Source organism: Protopterus annectens, chromosome 9.part0 (assembly GCF_019279795.1).
Source record: "Protopterus annectens isolate FY-2018-M chromosome 9.part0, PAN1.0, whole genome shotgun sequence".
NCBI lineage: Eukaryota > Metazoa > Chordata > Ceratodontiformes > Protopteridae > Protopterus > Protopterus annectens.
Genome location: NC_056743.1, coordinates 810,049,099 through 810,064,021, shown reverse-complemented (window position 1 = coordinate 810,064,021; position 14,923 = coordinate 810,049,099). Strand labels below are relative to the sequence as shown.

Genomic DNA, 14,923 nt, shown 5'->3' with positions numbered 1-14,923 from the left:
GGGCACAGGTTATATCTTCATTGAAAGAAAAAAAAAAAGACTTAAATTATTTTATTACTCATGTTTTTTGTTTATGGCACCATTGGATTAAAAGGTTTGGAAAATGCTCTAAAATACATCGCAAACCTATAACCCTATGACTTCCTGGGCCCTGGCTTACTGAGTTATTTCCTAAATGGTTATTACTGTGCAGTTTTGGTCAGGAAAGGTGTGCTGAAAGGTTGCAAGGAAAACTTAAGATGAACAGCAGCAATGAATTTATTTTCTTAATCGTAATTTCTTTTTAAGCCAACATTGGATGAAAAGATTATGTAAAAAGAAAAAAAAATTAAAATGCACTTTAGAGCATATATACATCATTTCACCTAAGACCAGACCTGTACATAGAGTTGCTATATTGTATCCTTGCTGTAACTAAAATGCCAGTAACTGTGAATGTCCCTATGTGAGATGGGCGAATATAGCGTGGTACATACACCTGGTGTACTGTAAGAGCATTGTAGCTACAGGTAAGTCTGTACATACTACTGATAAAAGTTTGCAGCATGACATAAAGGCTGCTTTGGAGGGGTGGGAGTGGCAGGGTTACCTTGACAGAAGTGCCTAGGGGCCCCCAAACTTGATATTTGCTGGGGGCCCCCAAAATGCTAACACGAGCCCTGGGTACATCTGAGGGCATACACAAGACAGAACAGAGAACATAGTGATGGCAGGCTAAGTGATGGCTATGTGGTTGTCAGTCAAGAGGAACATCAGAAATTGTGACTAGACCACAGAGACAGATGACATGTTTGGAATGCTGATGATAGAGTTTTGGTAAATATTGTGTTTGTAGTCAGCAAGAGTTAGTAAGATTTAGAAAATATACAGACATACAAACTAAATTTTGCCTCAGTGAGCCAAACCCATGGCACAGAGGCAGGATTTTTTGCAGCCAACTTGAAACTGACAGAGAAATGGCTTGGCCAGAGGAAAGCTGGGATGACAAAAGTCTGCTGCCTATCTTGCTGATGGTGGCAGTTACATTATTATTCTTTTTTGTTATAGTGTTTTAGAAGCTGATGGCCTAAACATTCAGTTCTTCAGTGAGGTTAGAATAGATGTCCTCTGGAATATGGTTAGTGCACACATTCCTTTTGCTGTCCTTGTATACAGTGCCTCACACAGCAACACACATCCCTGACTCTACCATGCCTGTTACAGGACCACGAATGTGATGCTACAAAAACATTTTCCTCATGAAAACAGGACCCTTGCCATGAAGGGTTACACTAGGTCAGGCACTTTTATAGATCATTAGGCATGAAAGTACATCTGGAAGTAAGCGTGTGTGTGTGTGTGTGTGTGTGTGTGTGTGTGTGTGTGTGTGTGTGTGTGTACATGAGCACGTGGAGGAAGCTGACAAACAAGAATACATTTTTATCAAAAGGCTATGGCCTGCTGTGTTCTTAAATTGGCAGCAGCTGTTTATTGCAATCTTCTCTTTTTACTGCTTGGTTTACAAAACTGCTGCCACCTTGTCTGTTTGTCTAACTGCATTTTTCAGAACTACACTCATGGGAACAAGATGACAGTCATCATATGTAAAACAGAAATCCCAGTCCTGTAGATGTTCATGATGCAATGTTTGAGAAGCATAAGAAGAAAAAACAAAGTGAATGAAGATAAAAGGAAGAGAATAATTCACAGATACTAAAGTGCAAGCATGATAAATTAAGTGCAGAAATAAAAGCTTTAAATATCACAACATAGACCAAATTAAAAGGTTAGAGCATAAATCAGACTCTCTAGGCTACTCAACAAAATTACACACATTTTCCCATTAGTTCTTCGGAGTGAGAAATGAATACATGCATTTAGGTGTCCACTGTTAAATAAAAACAGCATAGAATTCTGATAATGTAAATAGCTTTATTAAACAAAACAGAAAATTCTGAAACAGTTCACTGACTGATAAGAAGAGAAGTACTTCTGTAATGACAAAAGGCAGTCAAACTGCTTCTCACACCATGTATTATATTTTTGTTTTATATTTAAATAATAGTCTTGACTTTGAGCATTGACATTTATTACATTTTTCTAATCCTCCAGAAAGGACTGTCAAGCATCAATGCAAAGTGTAGATACATTGTCTGAAATAACATAAAATGTATATACCACTCCGATTACAAAGGGTATGTAAATTGAAATGCATATCATGTACCCTCCCCATTCTTTCATCGTAACAACCAATGAGTTCAGGTCTTGTTAGGGGTCTGCATTTCTCCACTAATCAGCAAGCTGTTATGATGTCATGGATTAATCAAATGTCATTGGATGGTACAGCTGTGTGTTTCAAGTATGCATTTCCTTGTAGATATCATATGTAATAAGGAACAGAGGCTAGCAGGTTATTTTTGACATGCTTCTTTCAGTTACAATGAGAGGAGATTAGAGGTCTTTACCTGTATCCCATGAAAAGTCCCTGAATTCTGGCCCGATAGGGTAGTAACAAATGGAACTAAGGAGTGTCAAGAGCAAGTACACACAGGAAAACGTTCATCTAAGGAGAAAAAGTACTCACTTTTGGCATAGAGTATGTCTTGTTATTGATACTAGTGACTTGATAGAACAAGGGGCCACTTGCCTTCTGCCCTACTCGGTATCAAAAATACACACCTCTGTAGTGATACACTAAACCCTCTAAATGCAAACAGAAATTGAAAATAAACTGGTAAAACAACTGCAGCAAACCTAAATATCTCATATTAGGAAACTAATCCCATCTTGTGTCTTTTTGCCATTCTGTCTGATATAAAAAATCCTTTTTGCAACCCTTTGGGCTGTGCCTGCATGTGGCAGCTTTGATCAGTGTACTACCTTGGTAAACAAATACAAATAAAAATAAAATAGTCTGTACAGATATACTGTGGTGTAGGTACATTGGTCAGAAAACTGCATAAATAACATTTAGATGGCACTAAATTCAATCAGTGCATGTGAAATGAGATGAAAGATATGATTTCCTTCAAAAAAGTGGTGCCCAGTAACTGGCCAGAACTGCATGAAGACTGGCCTGATGATGGCAGAATGGAGCATTTAACCGGAATTCTCCTCCTTTAGATGTCAGGGGCCATGTAATTTGGGAAGTATGCTCTTCATTTTTGCATAGCTACCCTTCATGTTTCATGGTATAAATTGTATTCTTTTTTGGCTCCTGTACAGATTTTCAGTATAGCTCACTTAAATGGTTAGCAAAATACTAGAGATATAGTCAATAACAAAGAGCTGCTGAAACAAAAGTAGGAAATATGGGCAGCAAAACTGTTAGCAAAAAGCTTTTTGTCACTAGCTGCGCAGATCACATGTGGAAAACAACTACAGCAAAACTGATTCCCATGATGAAATATTGCTCTAGTTAACAAATTTCCTCACCTATGTTAAAGAAACATGAAGCACTGCTGTTTGAAATCTGTTGGGCAGGTATGCCTTGCAGACTGATGTGTTCCTGTATACTTTATTTTCTGCTTTGTGCCTCTGAAACAGCCAAAATAAATCTAAAGCTCCTTCAAACCTTGAAGTATCAATGTTCAAGTTGTAGCTGGGCAAGATGCTACAAATTCAGAATGCCCTTTTACTCTGTGTTTATCGTGGTGCGAAATTAGTCACAATTTGAGTTACAAAAGGCTGTAACATTAGTGTGGTTACTCCAGTCAGTGTGTTGTTTAAGCATGTATCACAATAACAAAAATATTATATATCATCTTGGGTCTCCCCTGAAAAGAGACTACTAGCCTAGTGGGACGAACCCGGTAAACAAAGGATAAGTAAATAAAATAAATAAAAAAAAAACACTCCGCTATGTTTGAGTGTGTGTACTGCAACAAAATGTGGATTGATTTTGTGTTTCTCTTAGGAGTGCAAATGACACCAGTTTGAGATTTTTGATTTTGCCCATTGTAGCTACCTGTGTTTGATATTCAAAAAAAATGAGGTGAGTTTGCAAATATACAATAAGCATCTTCTAAGATTCCGATGGAAGGACATTATACACATATGTTAGAATATGTTGAATGGCAAACTAGATTTGTTTTCACAAAACTGTCATGAGGAAAGCAGGGTTCAGTAATTCTGAACTATTTGCATAATATTTAGTCAGTCCATTCTCCAGTGTTTATCAGACAGTAATTTGGTAACCTCCAAACTCTGGACCCCACTCAGTTCGGGTTTGTGAAAGACAGATCATGCCTCCTGAACCTGATTGACTTCTTTGAGGCAGTCACCAAAGCTGTAGACGAGGGTAAGGTGGTACACACAGCCTATCTTGACCTCGCCAAGGCTTTTGACACCATCCCCCATTGTGGAATTATAGCTAAACTCACTAAACTAGGTATAAATCCCTACATCACAAGATGGGTTGCCAACTGGCTCACTGACGGAACCCACACTGTAAAAGTTGCAGATTCCAAATCTGACTTCAAACCAGTGACAAGTGGAGTACGACAGGGTTCAGTCCTGGGACTTTTCTTGTTTGGTATCTACTTCTCTGAAGTACAGGCTAACACAGAAGGCCTTTGGCTAATGAAGTTCACAGATGACTGCAAACTAGGAGCCATAGTCGAGTCCCCAAATGATGGGGACATCCTACAGAAGGGCCTTACTGAGACAGATGCCTAGTGTCAGAGCCATGGCCTCAAGCTCAATGCCAAAAAGCGCATTGTCATTCCCTTTGGTAAAAACTCTGTACCCATGAGCTACCACATAAGCGGCAGTCTACTTAATGCCAAATGTGTGATAAGAGACCTTGGGACCCAGGTGGAAAGTAGTCTCTCCTTTGATAATCACGTCGTCAAAGTAGTCAGGAAATCCTTCTATGTGGCACACCTCATCACAAAAGGGTTTTCATCCAGGAAAAAAGAGGTCATTGTTCCCCTCTACTCGACACTTATTAGACCCATTATAGAGTACAACACCCCTTTTGGAGTGTACCTCACAAGACATCTGCAGCAGCTGGAAAGGCCACAGAAGTACCTCACAAAGAGGATTACTGGCCTCAAACAGATGCCCTACACTGACCGTCTCAAAAAACTGCAACTTTACTCCATAGCATATCACCTACTCCGAGGTGATCTCTGCCTAACATATAAAGCTATGTCAAACCCAGATCTGTTGGACATGCTACACCTAAAGAAATCCCAATCCCTCTGAGCTATACGCTCTAGGGACCTAAACCTTGTCACCACAATAAACAGGACATGCTGAAGGGATAGATTCCTGTCCCAGAGACTTCCCATACTCTGGACCAAGCTACCCATCTATGTCAAGCAAAGTTCCTCATTAGCACTCTTCAAGAAAAATCTTTGAGTGGATGGGAAAATGGGAAATAGGAAATACACCCCAAGGATCACTTCTGTAGCTCTACTCGACAGGGGCACAGAAAATAACTTTCTTGGGTGGTGTAAGCCAGGGAACCTTGTTGGCTAGGCTTTTTTAGGTCCTTGGGCCAATAAGCTAGTACCTACCTATGAATCAAAACTGAGTATTTTGGCAGTAACAATAGACATTTGTTATGGCTATGGCACTGTATGTTTCTTTTCCTCCTAAGCAAGCATGCAGTTGTCCAAATAAAATAAAAAATACCATTAAAGGACAATTTCTGTGCAAATGTAGTATTCTGTAAGCATAAGTCTGAAAGAAACAAATCTTTTGAGCATGATTTTAATGTGAGTATAGGAGGTAAAACAGATTGTGTATGCTGTCTTAACTACCCACTGCTTTTTATTGTTATAGATAATCAGCATTTCTACTCAGAAAGACAGATGGTATGGATGGATAATGCCAGAGGACAGTGTACCTGGTTTATAGTGGAGATTACAGGCTCATGTGCTGCCCAGACAACCAAATACAGACCAAACCAGTACACTGGGTTATACATGATTTTCGCATACCAAAAATCTGCACAGAGAGGTGACGGTGAGATGGCTAAAGGTGATAGACAATCTGCCTGAGTACTGTGGCACTGACAGTTTGATTCTAAACTTTCAACTGGAATGAAGCCATATTTGTTAACAAGGTGAAGTTAAGGCATTGCAATGCATGGGCAGATACCACAGGCAGCTGAAAACTCAGTTAATAAGAAATAGACATGCTAAGTAAATTAAAAGTTTAGGCAAAATACATTATTTGACTAAAAAGACCCTGCATTGAGCTTGTAACCACTAGCAGATGGCAGCTTGACCACTGAAATGGATACTGCTCTCCAACATGATATTGATAGTACTGGTAAAAGCCATGACCTGGGAAGCGGGTGGTGCTGAGATCAACAGTCCACAGTCAGGAGCATTAGAAATATTTAATGGTTTGGCACAGCTGTAGCTACATAGTTGACATTAAATAGTGCTGCTTTAAAAAAAGCCTTTCTGTTTCTTTAGGTTCAGCTGTTTCCATCCTGCTAAAGCTGCAAACTGTCCTCTTGGCATTCCAAATACTTCGGCAAAATCTGTATCAGAAAGGTAATCCTAGAAAGAAAGAAAAAATAAATTACTTGTGTTACAATATCTTCAGTTTCAGAAGTGACTTTGTAAACTGTTATTGATTTGGTTTCCTCTTCAGTATAAAGAAAGTTAGTTCCATTATATGTATGCTGCTCCCTTCTATTCTTACAGATCTCAATTAAAGGACACAGATCACATCAGGTTTGTGAAAGAAGCCAGATATACTGGACTGAGTTTAACTCAAATTATTTCTTTGTTGTCTGAGTACATGGAGTGGTTCAGTAAAGACTGCTTTCAGCTATGACCCAGGCCTTAAGTATGAGGGTAAGTACAACGTATATTTCCAGTTTATTATAGCAAGTCAACCTTGATGTTTTTGATACGAAACTGGAGTACCAAGAGAAAACCCATTCAAACTCAGGGACAACCTGCAAACTCTATGCAGATATATTGGCTGGGATTCAGTAAGGGCTACCACTAGCGGTAAGCCTTAACATGAGTGGCCAGCCTTTTCTGGTTCAGAAACAGGCCCACCGCAGTGATTCTACACTGTCGGTAGAATCACCATAGAGGGCCATCTTATGGCCATTTTCTATACTAATAATGCATTCCAAAGGAGCAGACAGTGCTAATTAGCCATGTCCTCCTCCCTCAGAAATGCCTGTGTGAACATACTGAACATGTTAATGAAGACTGCCAGTGTGCTGTTGTCCCCCATTATAATCAATAGGAGAGACCACCTTGCAGGTAATGTCAGAAAGGAGCAATGATGATGTAATGGTGGCGGGGGGGGGGTTGTTAGTGTGTGTATGTGTATGGCAGTAAGTGTGCATGTCTGCAGGGGCATGAGTGGACTCAGATGATTGCAAGCATGCACACTCTTGTGTGTGTATTGTGTGTTTGTGTGTGTGTGTGTGTGTGTGTGTGTGTGTGTGTGTGTGTGTGTGTGTGTGTATATGTGTCTGCGTGTGACGCTGTGTAACTGCCTGGGTGGATGCACTCGTGGGGTCCGGTACTTTAAGTTTTGTGTGTGTGTGTGTGTGTGTGTGTGTGTGTGTGTGTGTGTGTGTGTGTGTGTGTGTATGTACGTGCATGTGCACCTGCATGAGAGTGTGTGTGTGACATGAGGGAGGTGCCTGTGCCTACTCTATCTATGGGCCACCAGCGTAATAAATAACAAAAAGTTTTGTATAAGACTGGAGGTAATTAATACCGATTCACAGACATGCAAATTAGCCGATAATGAGGTCTTCTTCCTTGTGGCTAAACTTGTGTCCAAATCAGATTTTCCACGATCAAGTAAATTGCAACTTTTGGCCACTGCAATTTACAAAACCACAAGATATTCTTTCTGAATCCCAGACAATAATCAGTGGCTAAGACTCAACTCCAGATGTTGGAGATGAGAAGTAGAAACCCTAACAATTACGCCACCATGTTACCCTTCATGAAAAAGTCAAAGGCTTGAGCTTTACTTTAAGTATGTGTACCATACTTTATTAAATCTGGGAAAGCTAATGCTGTTTGCTAAACAGCCATTGAGTATGATGTTTTACTTGCACTGTGAGGGAACAAAACCATTATCGTCTGGAAAGAATAAATACTGGTCAGATAATAAGCCATGCATGATGTGTTTATGCCGTTAGGAATACAAATACACTGTTTGTGTTTTTTTATCACTACATACCAGATAATTTGCAGATGGACCATATAAGTGAAGCAATGTTCAGAAGCACAAATAAAAAAATGCAGAGGTATGTACTTGGTTCATGTTATACTTTTGGAATTTACTGACCAAAACCCAAGAAGAAGATTAAGGGATAGCTGATGTATAATTGGATCGGGACTTCATATGGTACTGAAGAAATATTAAGTATAGGACTTTTCTGGAGATTTGCCATGCCAAACCAGGAGAAGTAAACATATGTCAAACTAGGAGAGATTGTTGTAATATTGGATGAGTTCAAATCCTCCAATGTATATATGTATGTATACAAGAAGGAACAGGGCCTTCTGTATGTGAAGATTTCTAAGAGTTGTGCTTCTCATGGGGAAAAGGGCAAACATTACTTGCAGCAGTTTCTGTCTGCTATTTGTTGGATAGCATTTCAGATGGAATTGACAACATTTTAAAGTCAAGGTGTTCTTTAGCTGTGAGAGGAAGGCAATTGGGTTTTATACATGAAAGACCCTTCCTGTTCCAGACGTTTAGCATTTGAGTGTACTTTGTGAAGTCATGGAAGAGGTAAGGGTGTATAGTTTTGGACAGTCTCATTAAATGATATAAATTAGTTGGGATGAGCAGATGCTGTAGTTTTCTTGGGCCACACCAGATGTGTCAATTGTATAAAATTCAGAATGTATTACTGTGTTGTTTTGCTGTGGGTACTGTTCAGCAAGGTGCTTTCTGACATTAGTCTGTGGTCTGTAATGTGAAAATCAGGCTGTTTCTAATTTGTTATATACAGCAATGTTGCTGTGACACTGTGTTTGGAGTGCTGCTGGGTCTATATTAGAAGCTTGAATGGTTAAAAGAGCGAACACTCTTTGATTGAGCTATAAATATCGAACGCACTAAATATCGAAGACACAGAATAGTGATTTTTTTTTTCCGGGGAAAAAACAATGGGCCTTTTTCAGGAGTTTGCCACTCTTCCACTGTGGTGTGATCTGAGAGTTGATATATTTAAGTAGGAGGTGGTGGGGGGTACAGCCACCTGTTTATGTTGTGTTTACATTTGTTGTTATTTATTTATTTATTTATTTTTATACAGAGCAGCGATATTTTTCCCTAGGAAAAAAAATTGCTGTTCTGTGTTTTTGCTATTTAGTAAGTTCAATATTTACAGTCGATCAAAGAGCATGCACTCTTTTCAGCTTTTGAGCTTCTAGTATAGACCCAGTGCTGCCAACCTGCTGTTTGGGAAAGATGACTTGTGCATTTTGTTAGTAATAGTCAACTGTCCATGATAACACCCTGGAACATGAAAGGCTGAGACTTGTTTGCAGTGTTAAGGTATAGATGGCTGTGCCATCTTTGTGTTCACATGAAAAAACAAACTATACATTAATAATAACCTGTATCTCTGGGTTCAGGCACAGGTGCTGAGATGAGATGCCACTTTGTAAAGATTTAGTGAAAAATGTTGAGGTGTAGGGTTAAGTACAATGCTCAGCACTGTTAGCATGCAGTAGTATTTTGTATGAAATGGAGAAAAGGTCAAAGAGTAGCAATCATGGAACAAAACCTTGAAGAACTTCTGTTTTAATAAATATGCTGCTGGAAAAGCTGTTTTTCTTTAAGTATCTGATGGACTACTTATTAGAGCGGACATTTCCAATGAAGTATTTTTTTTTTTTACTCTTAAGTTGTGATTTGTCATGTGGAACACTTTAGCTGAATTATTAAAATGACACCCACTACTGCGGTGGTGGTGCTGCGGTAGCGTTGTCGCCTCACAGTTAGACGTTGCCCATTCGATTCTCAGTTAGAGCATCTTCTGTGTGACGACATGCGTGAATGGGCGTTCCTTCATTGAAGGTTGTGCGTTAGGCCCGGCAAGCCAGCATGTAAATCTCTAGTGCCAATCATTAGCGGACTGGAGTTCCGCTGTGGCGACCCCTAACTGGGAAAAGACGAAAGACACAAATCAAACACCCACTGAGTATTCATTAAGTATGATCTGGAGAGTCAGACTTGCTGACTGCAGGGAGGCTGTTATGGTGAGATACTATGTCTTCATTACTTATGCTGCACTTTGTATGTCTTAAGGTGCTTAATATTTGAGGCACTGGCTTAGGACTGAGATAAGACAGTAACTGGAAATAAGTATTTCTACCTCCAATTTTATGTCTTAAGGTTATCGAGGGATTATGGCAAGCCAAAAGAGAACTGCTTTAGTGTATAGGTTCATTATATACATGGCTGATAATGAGTAGATGATACTAATATGGAATGTTAGTTTGAGTTCACGGTACCTTTGTTGTAATGCTTATTTTGTATATTTATAAAGGCTCAGATTGCACACTGGTGCAGCAGTGAGTGTTATGGCCTCACAGCTCTTGGTTCTGTGATTATTCAGGTCTGATTAGGGTGCATTCTTTTATTCTGGTTGGCATCCATGTGCCACATGGGTTTTCACTGGGTGCTCTGGCTTCTTGTTACATCCTAAAGAAATGCTAACAGGTTAAACTGAAAAGAAAATTAATGATGTTATGCATGTAGGATGGAAGATTGCACAAAGAAAGTTTAACTGAAGTTTACCAAGGACATCTGCTCTGGCTACTTCAGGGTTCCTTAATAATGGGGGAAGCATGAAATGGAATGCAGAGGGATTGACATACATTACAGATACAAGCAGACTACTTCAGTTTGCACAGCTCGGAGCAGGGAGCTGCTAGTTACAGACAGGCAGACAGACAACAATATACTGACTGGGTAGTATGCTGTGGTTAGTATGCTGCACGTGGGAAACCTGAATGACTAAACAGAAGAATTAGTACAGTGGAAGAATCAGACACATACTCAGCAAGAAGAACAGAGGACAGTAGAAGAGAGAGGACAGGGCTGGAAGCACAGTGGATCTTGCAGTGACAATACGGGGCTAGTTGTTGGCGGCCACTCAGACATATAGCGGTGTTCCCCCCACATGAAGACATTTTTACAACTCTTTCTGGGAATTATTTGGCTTTGCTTTGAGCTTTATATATACATATATATATATATATATATATATATATATATATATATATATATATATATATATATATATATATATGCATCTTCCCTCTCAGACCTGTACAGCCCTTCTGCTGTTGTCAAAGCTTCCACAACTCCCAATATCTGGATTCCCCAACTGCTCCATTTAGGTGCTCCCAGTGTGTCTCAACAGTGACTTACTTGTTGCCTTTATCTGCTTGGAACTGAGAGCCATCATCCTCATGGTGGCCGGTCAGAGTTCCTGCCTCAGGGGTGTTTAGCACAGGTATGTCAGAGGCATCATCACCACTGACTTTAATCTGAGTAGCTTACCTGTGAAGCTCCTGATTTCTTCCAGAGTTTACACAGGCATTGGACTTCTCCAAATCCCCCCCCCCCATGATAAGAGAGCTGACCATTGGTTGCTTTATACCCCCAAGTTGGTCCAGCCATAAGCTCATGTCCATAACTGAACGTGTCTGGCAGTACAAGCTGATTCAATGAATCTGCACCATTGGGTTGACACTTTAACTTTTGATCTACGTCTCAGTCATTTTGTTTAGCCTGTTTGCACATCATTATTTATGTGTTGAGGGGCACCTTGGCAGAAAGGGATGATGTGCTGAGATGGTGGACTCATCCTTAAAAATGATGGGAAATGACATGATGGTAAATGAGAATACAATTTCATGGGTGCTTACACAGAGCAATGACCACTGATGACAGTTACTGATATATGCAGTTGATGTCCTCATTGCACAACCCCACAAAAGGGAGACAGTTTTTAATTCCTTCCTGTTTATATTAAATGGATTCACCATTGAAGATGCTGAAATGAGGCATATTTTGAGAAGTTTCACTTCAGATCCTCAACAGCAAACTTATTTCTATTTTGGGGAATGTATATAGAATGTATAAGTCACCTCACAGCAAGAGGTTCTCTGGTTCGATCCTCTGCTAGGGTGCCTTCTGTGCGGAGTCTGCATGTCCTCCCTGTGGTCATGTTGGTTTCCTCCAGATGCTCCGGTTTCCTCCCACATCCCAAAGACATGCTGTAGGTGGATTGGACACTCTAAAAGTTGGCCCTAGGCATGAGTACGTGAGTGTGTGTGCCTTCTGTGAAGGCTGGGCACCAGGCTGGCAACTCGACACCATTAAAAACTCCACTGCCAATCATGACCAGACAGGTGATCTGCTGTGGCAACCCCTAACTGGGAAATAGCCGAAAGAAGAAGATATAGTATGCATAAGTGCACACCATACTCTGGGATTATGACTGCAACTTTTTGTTTACCACAGACTGTGTATAAAAGGTAATGTGCTCAGGGATTTATTTTAATTTGATTAAGCAGGTAAGTGAACCGATTCAAAGAGCCTTTTCAGTTATGACCCAGACTGTGTAGGCAAATTCTGCATACAGTTAGAAAAATAATATCAATAAACAGAAGTAGAACTGTCTTGCTAACAAAGGTTTCAGATAGACGTTTGCAAGGCTTGTATCAGACCCTAGCCAAAGTATTTTATACCCCCACCCATTTTAGAATTTTTTTCAACTTTTAACATTTTACAGGCATGAAAAAAGAAGTCTGAAACAGTCAATGAGTTATGGTATGTTTTGTTGTAATTAGTGCTGTATATGAATTCTTTGCCCTCTCCAAAATAAGGGCCCCCTACCTCTTTCTTGGAAGGATCAACATCTGCAGGTAGCTCATCCTTCTGTTTGTTCCTCAGAGACTCAACGGGGTGGCATTTCACCTGACCATTCGGCTGCCCAGCAGAGTTGGGCGTTGCAGTGGCAGGAGCCCCATTCTGGTTCTGAAATAAAAAAACAAAAAAAGTAAAATCACAGATAACTCCTTGTGGGAAGATGGTGTCAGGTGTTACACAGTCATTGTATGATGTAGATATAGTGCAATATTTTTGATTATGTAAATTGTGTAGTGAAGGCATGTGTCAGTTATAGTTCACAGTAAAAGGAGTAAATTGACTTGCAAAATTCACACACCTCCCTTTGATTCCTGAATTATCCTGATGCATTTTCTGTGACCATGACTACACAACTATGCCATCCATAGTATTTTAGTTATTCATAGAAACATACCAAAATGTAAATAAATAAATAAATAAATAAATAAATAAATAAATATGGTAGTACCTAACTGTAATTATAAATGCAATTTGCCTACAAAGTTTTGTAGCTTTGTCTTTGTGTATTTTGAGTGTTTGACAGTATGCGTGTGATGGAAAGGGGGTGTCCCAGAAGGCAGTATTTGACTTAACTTTAACGTAGAAAAAATACTAGGCAAGAGATCACATAGACTCGTATGTACATGATTAGGCATATGCAACAAATGGAACATCCACAGGGATTCCTCACAAAAAGAATACAGGGTGTAACAGCATGTCCTATGCAGATCACCTCAAAGCCCTCTCTCTATACTCTTTTTGAGAGAAAAATTGTAGGGCCTTTCATTGGAAAGATTTGCTTGGATTTTTACATACCAAAGGAGGCACTGTGTTTGATGATGTGTCTGATAAGGCAAGAGAACTGGTAAGAAGATGACTTCTTTAGATCTTGAAGATATTGCCTTGAATATTAACTTGGCCAGATAGCTGGATTTTCTGACTAAGGTGGAAGCATCATGACTAAATGAGAGAGAGAGTTGTTCATATAAGTACCTAGGTGTCTTATGACCATATCTGATTGAAGAGGAGTATCACTTGTAACATATGAAGCCAGAGCAACTTTCTTTTGCCGAACATTATAGTGCTGCACTTTTTTGTATTTATCATGAGACCATTTTCAGTCCATCCGATATTTGTATATTCCAACCCTTCTTTGGAGCAATTTAGTATTAGTAGACAACTGCCTTGCTTGCAGTCATCAGCAGACTTGGTTAACCACATTTCAGGGACATTGGATTGGATGTCTACTTCATAACATTGAAATTTCATAATGTTGAATTTCATAACATTGAGACCATAACATCGAAAATTCAAAACACTGAAAACTCAAAACATTGAAAACTCAGAACATTGAAAGTATGCTTCATAACATTGAAGACTGCATTGCACAAGTAAATAAGATACCCTCCACCTACAACAACACCTAACTAACAAACACACTTTCTACTAAGTTTCTGCAGGGGGACCCCTGTACCCCCCATGCCCCCTACACCCCCTGTAAATTAAATATACCAACTCCAATATCGCACTACATTGGAAAAAAGTTAATTTCCTAACCTTGCCTCACAGAAATGTAGTAGAAAGTGTGTTTGTTAGTTAGGTGTTGTTATAGGGTCTATGTTATAACAACGAATGCTCAAAAGAGCAAACGCTGTGATATCGACCACAAAAGAATGAAAAAAAAAAAAGAGTGAATCACCAGAACAGTGAATTTTTTCCCAGGGAAAAAATTCGCTGTTCCAAAAAACAAACACAGACACTAAACACTATTTTAAGTGGGGGGTTGCCCCCACACCCCCCTACTTAAATATACCAACTCCGAGATTGCACTACAGTGCCAAAAATGGCAAAGTGATGGAAGCAGCCAAGCGACTTCTTTCCCAGGGAAAGAATTTGCTTAAAAGACGCTTCGTCATTTTGCGTTTTCGTAATTTACAGTTTGACGAAGACACATTCGACATAATGCGACTTCGTTCTTCTGACAGGAACCCTTGTTATAGGTGAAGAGGATGTTATTTACATATGCATTGTAGTTTTCAATGTTATGAAGCACACTTTCAATGAT

The 14,923-nt window shown here is 39.6% G+C and overlaps 1 protein-coding gene across 1 annotated transcript in view; it reads right to left on the bottom strand.

Annotated features, from left to right (window-relative positions):
* Positions 1-5,681: 5,681 nt before the first annotated feature.
* AVIL (advillin) overlaps positions 5,682-14,923 on the bottom strand; it is a 456,785-nt gene continuing 447,543 nt past the window's right edge. Inside the window, exons 19-20 of the mRNA XM_044083463.1 lie at positions 12,847-12,987; positions 5,682-6,497 (exon numbers count right to left, since the gene is read on the bottom strand). Coding sequence (XP_043939398.1) covers positions 6,384-6,497; positions 12,847-12,987 — 255 coding nt within the window. The 3' untranslated portion in view covers positions 5,682-6,383. The remainder of the gene's footprint in view (positions 6,498-12,846; positions 12,988-14,923) is intronic.